The sequence below is a fragment of the Fukomys damarensis genome, unplaced genomic scaffold (assembly GCF_012274545.1).
Source record: "Fukomys damarensis isolate Sample0158 unplaced genomic scaffold, DMR_v1.0_HiC HiC_scaffold_28, whole genome shotgun sequence".
NCBI lineage: Eukaryota > Metazoa > Chordata > Mammalia > Rodentia > Bathyergidae > Fukomys > Fukomys damarensis.
In genome coordinates this window covers 46,951,881-46,965,435 of record NW_022900940.1, presented here as the reverse complement: position 1 = coordinate 46,965,435, position 13,555 = coordinate 46,951,881, and the positions used below count along the sequence as shown (strand labels likewise).

The following is a 13,555-nucleotide window of genomic DNA, read 5'->3' as shown; positions in this document are numbered from 1 at the left end:
GTTATCCTCCTGCCTCAGCCTCCCAAGTGCTAAGATTAGAGGTGTGCATCACCATGCCTGGCCCTTGTATCATATTCTAAACATTTAGACAAACAGAAAAAAAAAAAAATCCAACACTGTTTTCACTTTATAAGTTTTTAAAAATAGAACTCTAGTATTTTACTTTGGTATCAGCAGTTTATTGAGAGTAGTCCTAAGTGTCTCAGGAGAGATCAATATTTAAATGGAGGATATACCACCCTCTTTATTGTTCTTTCAACCCACCTTTTATGTGTTATCTTAATACTGTTGACCTTAAAAATTATTTTAATGATTTTAAACGTCTTGAAAGGAGCTGGGAGTTATTTTGCCATAAGGAGCCTTAACATGGGCCATATGTAATTCGTCTTAATAACTCATAAAGTAGTGACTCAATGATAAATCTAACAGCCGTCTGCACAAACATGGTTTTTACATGGCCTTCATCCCTCAATCACTTTACAGAGTGTAAATAGTTTCTAAGCCATATATGTTGTTTTTACCTGGTGGACCAAGGCCCACTGGAACTATTAATGTAAGCAGTCAGGCCGCATACAGAGGACTCCAGGCCTGAGTATTTATGAAATCAGTGTGTATAGCAAAGAAAGCGTGTTTTAAGTGTGTTTAGGGTGGAACTGAATGATGAAGGTGGTGTGAAAAGTCATAATGCTCCTGTCATATGTGTCAGGGTCTGTTCTCAAACTGGAAGTATGACCTTTGTCTTATTCTGTGGTTGCAGTCGGAGCTCGCTTTACCTGTGTTGTTTCAGAAATTGTTCACGGAGAGTTTCCAGGCATCAGCTGTCTCCACAGTTTCAGCTAGAAACTCTACAACTGGACAATAAGTGCGAGAGAGAAATGACGGCAAATGTTTATACACGTAGATTCATGTGTGTACGTAGGTGCATAGATATGCCTAGGGCATCACTAAACGTTTACTCTCTGGTAACATGATACAGGTTGTGGGTTACAGAGAACATAGATACTCTTTTCTGACAGAACAGTCATTGTTCTCTTTCATATCCTTGTATTTCTCTGACCTTCCCTAGCACTCCTGCAAGGTAGACAAGTTTACTCCCATTTTACAGATGAGGTTGAACGCTGACCTGGCGTTTGCACAGGGTCAGCGCTGGGTCGAGCAGCCAAGCGCTGGGCCCATTTTTGCTTTTTGGCCAAGGGGTTGACTGTGAGGTGTGCTTGGCCAGAAAGGGCTCGGGGAGGTGGGATGGGGGTCTTTGAGCCCTGACGGGGATCCCTGCTCTCAGCATGCACCCACGGGTGCTGCCCCCTGCTGCTATTGGCTATGCTCTGTCCTAGCCTGCTTTCCAGTACCTGCGGTTCCAATCTTTCTAGTCAGGCCGTGTTCACTCTTACTGCAAGTGCAATGGCAGCCTTCCAACCAGCTTCCTGCTTCTGAGCTTCTCCTTGGAGTCCTCTCTCAGCTTGGTCTTCCTAGAAAGTTCTCCCCACAAATTGTTCGCAACTCCAGGTTGCCTACCGGTAAAGTCTGTATTTGGTGGTGTGCAGTTCACTGACCGTGTGACTGCCGTTCCAGCCTGTGTGCACTACCGCGTCTGTCTCCTCGCCCAGCCTTCCGAGTGTTCTGGAGTACAAGTCCGGGTCCAGCCGAGCCTTTCATTCCCTCACCTCTGTAGAACTCACAGCTTCCTCTGCCCAGGATGTGGGAAGACGAGAGGTGAGGTTGTACCCCCCACCCCTCATGGGGATTGAATCTGGGGCCTTTGCACTGAGCTACACCCCCAGCTGCTTTTGTTTTTTGACAGGGCCTCATCAAATAAGTTTCCCAGGCTGGGTTTGAACTTGAAATTTGTAGGCATGCACCACCACACCAGGCAAGGTTCTTTTTTAAACATCAACCGACAGATTTTGACTATTCGTGCAGTTTAAAAGCCAAACACCATACTGAGACACGGTATTCAAAGGGCCGGGGACATCGCTCAGTGGTGTCACGCCTGCCTAGCAAGCACAAAGTCCTGAGTTTGATTTCCAGTACCCCAAAAAAGTACAGTATTCTCTTGTCTCCCCCTTTACATTGACTTCTCTTGGGAAACCCTTTTATTAGTTACTTGTGTATCTTTCCAAGGTATCTATGCAAATATAAGCACATATAATTGTATATTCTTATTTCCCCCCATTTTTTGAGCAAGAGCATACCATATACATTATTCATCACTTTGCTTATAGTAAGTTGCTTAAATGATTTCTTTCACTACAAAGGGATTGCTTCCTCATTTTTTCTACAGTTTCATAGTATTCCATTATGTTCTTGTACCAAAATTTAATTTGTTCTCCTGTTGGTTCAGGACATTGGAGTTGTTTTTAGTATTTTATCATAATGTTCCAGTGTGTACTCAGGGATTGTTGAGTCCAAGGCTGTGTGTTACTTGAAACTCTGAAAGATATTTGTAAAATCACCCTTCATTTTTTATTTTTTTGGACTGAGGATTTTTAAATGTCAAAAGAGCAGCTCAAATCTTATTCTGAATTTCCCCCAGTCAGAAGGATCCCTCTAATCCCCACTTGTAAATACATGTATTCATGCGCTCTTTGTTTCTCAAATAAGTGAAAGGGCTCAGGTTTTTGTTTCATATCTCCATCTTTTGTATCAACAAGCACTACCGTAGAAATAAAAATAAAATAAGGTAGTTGCCCCCTGGCCTTGTTAGTGGTTGATCAAGACAAAGCTCTTCAGAAGTCAGAAGGTGCTGTGCAGGCAGCCCAGATCCAGTTTAAACATATCCACTGGGCATTGGAAGGTGGAGGTGCAGTGGAGGTGCCCAGGGGAAGCCGGATGCGTACCACAGGGAACTGATCCAGGAGCCAGCCTGTAGCTTCGGGTCGAGCGTCTGTGCAGTGTTCTGAACGTTTCCCAACAACTTTTCTGATTGGAGAATTGCATCTATAAAAGTGCGTCACTGAAATGACCACAAAGTGTATGTTAAACATTTTTAGTTAGCAAATTTGAAAAGTCAGTAATAACGTCCCCTCCGTTAAGGCACTCACCCCTCGCACACACGTTTGTCTCAGATGTGCCTCCTGTTACCCAAACGCATTTACATTCCAGAGCCCCTGCCCTCAGTAAAGTTGGCGTGGATCGGGGAAGAAGACAGAGTTCTAGGGCGCCCTGATCAGAAATGAGTTGAGCAAAGAATTACCGTCACCGTATTACCTCATCAGTGCGAGTTTCCTCTTAATTATTTTTAAAAGTTGAAAGGTTTGTAGTAGAAAAAAGCAGTTTATTTTCTGCATTTTAATCTCTTCAGGGGCTGTCTTATACTTGTCTCTTCAAATAACATTGTTGGTGGTTAAAAACAGAAATTTGTATTTTTAAATGTAAAATAAAACCTGATGAATTTGTTACTCATCAGTCTTTCAGAGCCATGATTCTGACAACCAAACCCCATTCTAAAAGCCGATGTCTAGTGTTATCACAGGGTATGTTTTATAATGAGCCATCTAAACCCTCCAAACCTGTACAATGGCAAGTAAGAAATTTACATTTATCTTTCTGTAGTCCCTCCCACTTTAAACAACTGCTGTTGCCAGTGTCCAGTAACCACTCCCAGGTCTGTTTTCCGAGTGTACTCATTCATGTGTGATGAACACACACACAGCCCCCTTCCTACACATACATGAGGGCTGTGTGCCACATCTGTTTCCAGTTTACCTCACAGACCAAAGCAGACTAATTTGCTTCAGTCTGCGCGCACACACACTGTTCTCCAGCTGCATGCTCTCGCATTACATGAACGTTTTGTAGCCCTCCAGTCGCTTACTGGCCAGTGATTAGGGTGGCAGTCTTTCTGCTACAGATCCCACTCCCTCAGGCACCCCTTCCGTCTGTTTCTGTGCATGCGTGTGTGTGCATCTGAAGGGTAAGTTCTGACGCCTGGGATGATGAAGTCAGAGGTATGCGTTTTACCTTCTGTGTCCAGAAGCCCTAAAGGTACAGCATCAGTGTGCACAAGTGCGGTTTCCCACACCCCTCCAAGGCTATGACTGTCACTTCCCACCCTTACCGGCCTTGCAGGTGAAAAGTGGTGTTCTGTTGTGGTTCCCACTGGTCCTTTTCATGATGCAGCATTATTTCGTCCAGGCAAGAAAGCCAGCTCTGAACTGCAGGCAAGTGGGAAGAAACCCACTTGTTATGGGTCACTAGGTGCGCTCCTTTCTCTATTCCTTTTTGGGGTGAAAGTAAGACAGTCTGGTTAAAAATCCTCATGGGGACACAAGCATTTAAAGTTGAGGTAGCAAAACTTCCCATTTATTTAACAAATCCATTCCTTTTTCGCTGACCTCATTCTTTTTCTAGGCTGCCATTATATCTTTTAGGTGTCCCTTTCCCAAGTCCTTGTGCTAGTGCCCCTCACTGGCCAGAGAAAGGAACGTTCTTGACTTTCTTCTGTGTGGACTGTCCCTCCTCAAAAAAAGTTTCTTTCAGAATTAGCAGCATCTCTTCTTGGTTGTTCCTGAAATTACTTTCTCTGCTGGAGACAGGGTGCCAGCTTTGTGTGGACAATGCCTTTCTCCTGTAGCCCCAGCCTCTAGAACAGTGCCGGACACCTCAGGCCATCGCTTCCTGTTGCAGAAGGCATAGAAGTTTTTCTTACTGTAAAGGACAGAGTTTACTGTTTTAGTACCTTTGCACAGTGCAGTGGCGTTCCGTCCTTTTATTTCAGATGTGTAAATGAGTGATGGTATTGATTACTTTCCTTCAAAGTTGCCAGGAGCCAGATGATCATGTTCCTTCTCCTTCCTCTTCCTTCCTCCAGACGAAGTAATAAGGAAGCGTCTCCTTATTGACGGAGATGGTGCTGGAGATGACCGCAGAATTAATCTGCTAGTGAAGAGCTTCATTAAGTGGTGCAACTCTGGATCCCAAGAAGAGGGGTATTTCATTTTACTCTTTTCCTATGCCAGTGTCCTAATGTGATTTTATTAAGGTCCTGTTAGTATTTCAAAGTTTCACTCACCTTAAATATACAGTGAGGTCGCTTCTCGATTAATCAAATGTAGTGTTTTCCTGGCCATCTCCTATCTCCAAAGGGCCTCCATTATGTTTATGAAACATGCAGAAGGTGAAAAAAAGAAAAAATGATGAAATTCAAGATCATTAGTTTGATTACTTTTAGCAGATAAGTATGTAGAATAATAAAATAGCTAAGTGAAAATTTCTCCTTTGTTAATAAGTCTATAAAGTTGCTACAAAGTTTGCATGACTATATGGTCTTTGTTTGTTATTTTGTACTTCCTGATACAGGGCCTCACTGTAGTTCAGACTGGCTTTGTGCTTTGTGTGTAGCCCAGGCAGCCCTTGGGCTCCTCCTGCCCCAGAGTCATCACACTCAGCTATATTCTGAATAATTTCTTAACATAGATCAATTCTCGGACTGGGGATTTAGTTCAGTGGTTCCACCGCCTGCCTTGCAAACGTGAGGACCCAAGTTTCATCCCCCATACCAAAAAAAACAAAACAAAACAAAACAAAAACCAAAAAACGTGTCAGAACAATTCTCTTCGGATTTGCTTGCATAGATACTTGTTACATCCACAAGTGTGAAAAACTTAGCTGAACAGAATTGTGAAGATAAGCAACCCTCATAATCAGCATTTTTAAAAGTGTTTAAACTATTCAGAAAATTTATTTGAGTTAAGACTATGTTGCTGTGAACCATAGTCCCATCTTGCATCTGTAATTAAGCCAGTTTATGAAGTTTAAAACACATTTAAAAAAAAAAAAACACGAACAGATATTCTAAGTTATTTTAAAGAAACCAGTGATTCTCTCAGAGGTTGCTATAATTTAACAGCAGGTCTCTGCCTGGGTTATAACCCACAGATCTCCTTACCTGTGCACCTCGCTTCCCCCAGATACAGCCAGTACCAACGCATGCTGAGCACGCTGGCCCAGTGTGAGTTCTCCATGGGCAAAACCTTGCTGGTGTATGACATGAATCTCAGGGAGATGGAGAACTATGAAAAAATTTACAAAGAAATAGGTGAGAAACAAAGTAATTCATGTGTCTGTCTCTAATTTTATTTTTTCATGTTCTAAATTTAAAAAATGCTAAAAATCTTCCTTGGTGGCAAAAGGATAACAACAATTACAGTATAGTAGAAATAACACAGTAAATATTAGCTACAAAATGTTTATTCTAATATGATACAGTGCTTTGGTTTGTAACATGTATTTTGTTAGTGATGGAACTTCAATTTAGAAACATTTTACATTTGAGAATGGATGGAGAATACATGTTATAACATTAAAAAAAAACCCTTTCTATGTAGAATGCAGTATTGCAGGAGCACATGAAAAAATTGCTGAGTGCAAAAAGCAGATTCTTCAAGCAAAGCGAATACGAAAAAATCGCCAAGGTAAGGATCTTGAGGGATTTGGGGTGCAAGTACTTTTATTACTGACTGGCATTTTCATGCAGTTTTTTATTTTTATTCTTTTTTTTATTTTTTGGTTTTTTTTGAGACAGGGCCTCACTATGTAGTTGAGACTGACCTGGAACTCACTATGTAGCCCAAGCTGGTCTCGAACTCGCAGTGATACTCCTGCCTCAGCCTCTCGAGTGCTGGGATTACAGGCGTGTGCCACCACACCTGGCTTCATGCAGTTTTTGATGTTGTAACGTAAAATCTGTAGCCAGAACCAACATAATTTACCAAAAAATTATGAGCCATGTTTAATTCTAAAGCCATATTATTCTTTAAAATAGAGAAGAAAAGCCATGCTTAAGAAAATGGTTTTACTATCATGTGTTCATTATCCAAGTATTTTGTAGTTTAACATTTTTCTGTCTTTAGACTCTTTGGCCTGAAAAACATGATTAATCAGGAAAGCTGATTTACAGAAGTATACGAGATTTAGAGGTTGTTTAGAAACAAACAAATGGAGCTACTTTTAAAAAATTTAAATTCTGTGGATCTTTAAAACAAGCAAATATCTAATAAGAAAGTTTAATTTTGTTCTAATCTCTTTTGTTTTAAAATTGGGATATGCCTTTCCTTAGCTAAAGCACTTTCAAAATAAGTTTTAATTGCAAGGTCATAGCTCATCCTATAATATAAATTGAAAAATGTAAAAGTAAAATACATTCTATAATGACAAATGTAATGTATGTGAAAAACTAGAAGGAAATAGAAAATGGTTATTTGGGAGTTGTGGGTTTTTATGGCTTATGTTTTTTCTATTTTTGTACTGAGTATGTTACTACTTTGTAATGCAAAAGATTTTATTTTTAAAAATCATGCTTACTTAATATTCAGAGTTTATTCATGAATTTCAATTTTTAATTAGGTAATTAAAATGAAATTTTATTTCCTTTTTTGGGGGGGGATACAGGGGATCGAACTCAGGCCCTTGTGCTTGTGAGGCAGGTGCTGGAGCTAAATCCCAGCCCATCCTTTTTATTTTTATATGTATTTACTTTTTGGTGGTCCTGGGAATTAAATCCCAGTCTCACAAATGCTAAGCCAGTGCTTTGCCACTAAGCTCTATCTCTAACCTTATGTTTCCTTTTTAAAAGCTAGCTTTTGTGCCGGGCGTGGTGGCACACACCTGTAATCCCAGCACTCAGGAGGCTGAGGCAGGAGGATTGCTGAAGTTTGAGGCCAGCCTGTGCTTCCTAGCGAGTTCAAGGCCAGCTGGTACTACATAGGGAGACTCTATCTCAATCAGTCAGTCAATCAATAAAAGTTGGCTTTTGCATTCATTTCAAAGTAATTATGGTAAAGTTTCAGTGGCCGGTTTATAGGAAGAAATACCAGCTCACATAATATAATTAATTACAAATTACTTAGAAATATTTTGCAGTGTTTTTATTTGTTAGGAGATATTAAAGTCAATCCTACTGTTTATCATTTCATAAGAAAGGTTAGCAGGGTGAACATGGCTTAGTTTTGGAGGGCTCCATGAAGTAAAAATAATGACCTTAATTTTAATTTTAAGTCATTTCAAAGTTTTGAAACATTTTACCTTTAGAATCGTGAGCCATGCTGTTGCCTAAGATCTGGGAATAGTGGTAGGATGTACTTCCCTCACTGGTGTTGTTGTTGTTGGGAAAACGATGAAGAAGATGCTTTTCACAGTCAGTCTGCTTGCAGCGCAGCACTGACAGAGGCCCGTTAGGACAGGGAGCAGAGGGCTCTGCACCCACATGCAGGGTTAGCTTTCTCCACATGGCAGGGAGGGAGCATGCTGGGCACTCAGACTCAGCAGAGGCAGGGAGAGTTGACCCCTGACATCCATCTAGCGTGTGTCAGTGGAAGACCAAGCAGGACCTAAATCCCCGGGTGGAGCACTTTCAATGTCGCCAGTACTCTAGTTTTGGCTCAGCGAAGGGAAACTAGCAATATTCTCTGTGCATCATTGTTTTTCTTTGAATAGGAGAAACTTATGATATTACACATTTTGTCTTGATAATCCAGAATTGAAAAAAAAACCTTAATTTTGCCCCCCCTCTTTGTCTTTCAGAATATGATGCTTTGGCAAAGGTGATCCAGCATCATCCAGATAGGCATGAGACTTTAAAGTAAGTTAGAGCTTCATGTTGTACATGTAGTTACTTTTTCCATTGCTGAGACAAAATACCTGATAACCAAAGTTAGAAGAGGAAAGGTTTTTTTCAGCTCACAGTTTGTAGAGGTTTCAGTTCCTAAGCAGCTGGCTTCATGGTAGGGTGGCATGGCAGAGGGCATGGCAGAAGAGAAACAGTCCATGGTGGGCAGAAGGCAGCAAAAGCAGCAAGCTACAAGCAACACACAACCTCAGCAGCCCTTTTTTTTTTATATTATATACAGGCTATCTGCCCTTAAGGTGGGTAACACACCCAGGGAGGGCCTTCCCATTATCCTCACCCAGAACTATGCCAAATCAGTTGTACTAATTTACTAATCACACATCCTTGATCCCAGCATCACACACTATATTCAACTACCTCTTGAGGCTTTTCAGTGTGGCAAGATGTGATCATGCACATGAGGCTTTGGGGGGGACATCTAGACACAAGCCATAACACCAGCCTCTACATATAGACATTCAACTACCAATCTGTGCAACTTGGTAGTTTGTTTGTTTGTTTGTTCATTCGTTTGTGACAGGGTCTCACTGTGTACCTCAGGCTGGCCCTGAACTCATTATGTATTCCAGGATGGCCTCAAACTTGTGGTAATCCTCCTGCCACAGCCTCCCAAATGGTGGTATTACGGGCATGTGCCACCACTCCTGGTCTGCATTTCGTTTTTATAGAACACATGGTATAGGGCCAGGGATGTTGCTCAGCAGCACTGTATCTGCCTGGTAAGCACAAGGTCCTGAGTTCAATTCCTTGTACCAAGAAAAAAAAAGAAGAAGAAGAAGAAGAAGAAACACATGGTGTTAAGTCAAAAGGAGGTCTCACATTTCAGCACCATGTATTCTTTTTTAGGCAGGGTTTTGCTTTGTGATGTAGGTCAGCCTCTAACTCACAGTGATCCTCCTGCCTCAGCCTCCTGAGTGATGAGATTACAGGCGTGTGCCACTGTGCCTGGCTCAGTGTCATGTATTCTAACAGTTCCTCATTGAATCTGTTTTTCCTCTAACCTTATTACCTTTACATCTACAAGAAATTCATATAATGTACCTCAACAGGAAAATGCATAAAGATTATATTATATGCATGTAATAGAATACTAAATAACAGCAAATTAGAATATACTACACACTTTTTAAATCAAAACTGCTTTTTTATTATCATGACATAAATATCCTTACTCTACATGAAGAACAAACGTGGGCTAGCTGGGCCACGCAGGAGGAGGCAGCCTTCCCGGAGTGCTGGCCAGAAGAGGGCAGATGGGCCCTGGGGACAGTGCGGGGACTTGGGGCGAGCCGTCCCTTGGGTGGCCCCTGGGCTGGGTGACTCCTGTGGGCTGACAGGGCTGTCACAGAGGACGGCAGGGCCTAGGGCTCTGTGTGCTTCTCCTGGGGTGAGGCGCCTCCCACGTCCTTCCCGGTCTCCAAGGCCTTGCAGGGTCCCAGGCCAGTATGGACAGGGCACCTGGAGCACTTGGACTCTGGCAGTGCCCAGAAGGGAGGCTCTGGCCGGGTCCGTGGTGACCTGCAGAGACCGGGTGGGCAGCGCTGGCACCACAGCCTCAAGCTGCCTAGGGTGACAGGGAGACCCTGGGAGGTGCCACTCAGTGGAGATGGGCGGCTCCCGGGCGGTGGGCTTGGGGGCTTGGCATAGGCGAACCCCTGACCTTGGTGGTCCCGCTCCAGCCAGCACGGCGCCATGGAAGTGAAGACATCCGGGGGGTCCTAGGCTGCTCTCTCTGCCTCCCCGGGCCTCCCACTGCTGCTTGGGACCACTCTGGGTAGACGCCCGCCTTCGGATCTGCCTTCAGGAGGGACAGGGTCAGGTCTGTCTGCAGTGGCTCCTGACAGAGGCACTGCCCTTCCCCACTGCTAAGGCAGCAGAAGACGTTTGGATGCTTCTTTCTCCCTTTCTTTTTCTTCTTTCCCACCTTCCTGACCATTTTTTCGTTTTGTTTGCACACTTGGGACTGAGCCCAGGACCTTACCCCAGACGTACAACCCCAGCCTTGGTGTTTGGTATTAGGACAGCACAGGGCCTGGCCAGGCCTCGGTGGCCCGGATGGCTGCTGCTAGCCATCCCCTGCCTCCGTCTCTGGGTGGCCGCATCTAGAGCAGGCTCCTCTTTCCTGGCTTGGTGGCACTTCTTCACCCTCAGATAGGCACTTTACAGCACAGATCAGTTAAAAAGACACTCAGTGACATCTAAATCACTTCAAGTTCCCAACACATCTGGAATAGAATATACATAGACCCACTGGTAAAAGTTAGAAACCTCATCTCAAGCATTGTAGAGCCAAACTTTGCATTAACCAGTTATACAAGTACAGTACATGCACCTTTAAAAAGATTGGAATGATACCATGGTTACCTCAGTGAGAGGCCGAGGTTGGAAGAGAGGCCTGGGATAGAGTATTCGGGTAAGGTTCAAAGGACATTGCAAGTTAATCAGCAGTATTTTATTTCTTTTACTGAAAGGAATACTTGAAGTTGGTATGACAAAATATACCCGTTCTTGGGTGTGGGTATGTCTGCATTTTCCTATATGTTAATTTTTTTGGTACCGGAGATCGAGCTCAGGCCCTTGCGCTTGCTGAGGCAGGCGCTGGAACCACTGAGCTAAATCCCTGACCCTATATGTTAATTTTTTTCAACTAAACCTGTTCTTTAAATGAAAATAGCCCATACTTAAGAGTTAAGAAATCCTCAGGTTTATGTCTCACTATAATTGTTACAATTCTTTCTCTTTTTTTATTTAAAAATACTGTTATAGTAATTTAAAATTTTGATATTAAATTTAAATTCTCTTCACCCAGTAGCAAAATATAACACTGGCTTCTTTCTTTTAGGGAACTAGAGGCTCTGGGAAAAGAGTTGGAGCGTCTCTCACACATCAGAGAGAGTGTGGAAGACAAGGTATTTACATATACACGTGTGTGCCAGCCTTTCTCGTGTGTGTACAGATCGAGTTGTATACGTTTTTCTTCTTGTTATCACAGCTGGAATTGAGACGGAAACAGTTTCATGTTCTTCTTAGCACCATCCATGAACTTCAGCAGACACTGGAGAGTAAGTAAAGTTGTCTGGGAAGGGATGTAGAGGAAGGCTTTTCAGTGACCAGAGGCGCGCTTCAGGGGCGAATGTCTGGGAGAGCACGCATCTGCAGTCGCCCAGCAGAGACCGATGGCGTGAGAAGCCCTCTGAGGATACTCCAGAGTCTTGACTTTTAGTGATACACGGTTTAAATACACAGCTAGTGTCTTTAAGGAAGGCTCCAGGGTTGTAGTCTGGAATTTTTCTCGGCCTGCTATGGTTTATCACGTGATGATTCAGGACCCAGGCAAGCAAGCGGTGTGCAGAGGCTTTTGCACTCCCAGGGGCAGAGGGTGCTTGGAGGGACCAAAGCCTTGCTCCTCGTGTTGCAGGCGGCCAGTGGGAAAGCCCTCTTACCTTTCCTTATTCCTAAGAAGGGCCTCAGATCTTGGTGGGGTTTTTCAGGGAACTCTATTACACAAATTTTAAAGCTTGATTCACCTAATAAACAATAAGCAAAAGAGTATTTTTTAAAGGAAACATTTATGTGGGACAGTTGCCACCTTGGTGGGGCAGTCAGTCTGCTGTTCTGCCAGCCGCTTTACGTGCACTGATTGGCTAATACAAAAGAAATGTTTCATACGTACACCAAATATAAAATGTAGATAAATTTGACTGCGACTTTGTGTTTCTTTCTCAATTATAGATGATGAAAAACTCTCAGAAGTAGAAGAAGCCCAAGAAACAAGCATAGAAGCAGATGCTAAGCCATAACAGGTTAATCACTCACCGTTCCTGAGATTACTGAGAGCTTAGAGTCTAGAACAGGCTATGCTCTTGAGATACTTAAAGTCTTGGCAGTGAATACTTCGCTTTTAAATATTATTGCTCATTTTACTTATACTTCTTCACACAAAGAAAAATGACTTCAGTGTATATTTGTTTTTATTGAAACACTTTTTATTGTTGAAAGACAGGAAACAGCACTGAAATCAGTTGAATAAAATGTGTTCAAAGCTGGATGTTTGTGCTCCTTAGTAGTCCACGTGGTCGTTAAGTGGTAGCGTCAATTGCTTTATAACAGAAAAGATTGGGAAAGGCTGCATTTTTAGGCTGTACCTGACAAAATGAGTCCGTTTCCAGAAATTGTCACCACTTTGGAAACAAAGTCATGAATAGGCTTCGAGGCCACAAGCCTGTGAAATGATGTGTCGTGTTTATGGTGGGGAGGCACCCGTGACAGTGGGGTCGCTGCGTAAGAGGGGATCACAAGAGGCCGCGTAAACCCACAGGCACTGCTTTCTGTCTTTCTCTCTGGCACCTGAGGAACATGATTGGTAAGTGGCTTAGTGTTATGCTTGCTTTCTATGTTTGTAATGGAAAACACATTAACAGCATGAAGAGTTGTTGAGGCGGTCTTCTGTAAAGGGTTTCATAATGACTGTAAAAATTAAGCTAAGGCTGAATCACTTGTGCTCTTCTAAGGGACCTGAATTACCCACTCTTACCCATTTATTGTAGTTCAGAGACATGACGCTACATGAATCATACCATAGCAGGGTTCATTTTGTCATTTTAATAATGTTTATCTTTAAAAGTGAAAGTTTAAAATTACCTCAGTCGTAGTCGTATTAAAGGAGTCAAAATACCTTTAAATGCTTCCTCTAATTTCATCTGGAAGACTCTTGTGGGAGGGATTTCTTTGTAGAATTGCTAAGCCCTGAGAAACGTTTCCATTTTCCATTGTTAGGATTATGCAGGAAAAAAAACAACTGTTTATATGGACTCTTAATTAAAAATCCATTTTTGAGAAAAAAAATTTTTTAAGAAATGTTGAAAGAATTAAAAAGAATATTAAAAGAATTAAAAGAATATTCTTTTTTAAAAGCCCCCATTTATTAAT

The 13,555-nt window shown here is 42.4% G+C and overlaps 1 protein-coding gene across 1 annotated transcript; it reads left to right on the top strand.

Moving 5' to 3' along the window:
• The first annotated feature begins 1,379 nt into the window (after positions 1 to 1,379).
• On the top strand, positions 1,380 to 12,662 carry Thoc7 (THO complex 7). The gene is made up of 8 exons (XM_010606575.3): positions 1,380 to 1,713; positions 4,811 to 4,928; positions 5,910 to 6,037; positions 6,327 to 6,413; positions 8,521 to 8,578; positions 11,469 to 11,535; positions 11,619 to 11,688; positions 12,359 to 12,662. The coding sequence occupies exons 3-8, from the start codon at positions 5,929 to 5,931 to the stop codon at positions 12,424 to 12,426; spliced, it is 459 nt and encodes a 152-aa protein (XP_010604877.1). The 5' UTR covers positions 1,380 to 1,713; positions 4,811 to 4,928; positions 5,910 to 5,928; the 3' UTR covers positions 12,427 to 12,662.
• Positions 12,663 to 13,555: the final 893 nt, after the last annotated feature.

What these genes read in the sequence shown, in the direction of transcription:
- Thoc7 (XM_010606575.3), top strand. Translation starts at nt 5,929, where the DNA reads ATGCTGAGCACGCTGGCCCAGTGTGAGTTCTCCATGGGCAAAACCTTG. An exon ending in AAAAATTTACAAAGAAATAG is followed by an intron (nt 6,038 to 6,326) that starts GTGAGAAACAAA and finishes CTTTCTATGTAG; the next exon opens with AATGCAGTATTGCAGGAGCA. An exon ending in AATACGAAAAAATCGCCAAG is followed by an intron (nt 6,414 to 8,520) that starts GTAAGGATCTTG and finishes TTTGTCTTTCAG; the next exon opens with AATATGATGCTTTGGCAAAG.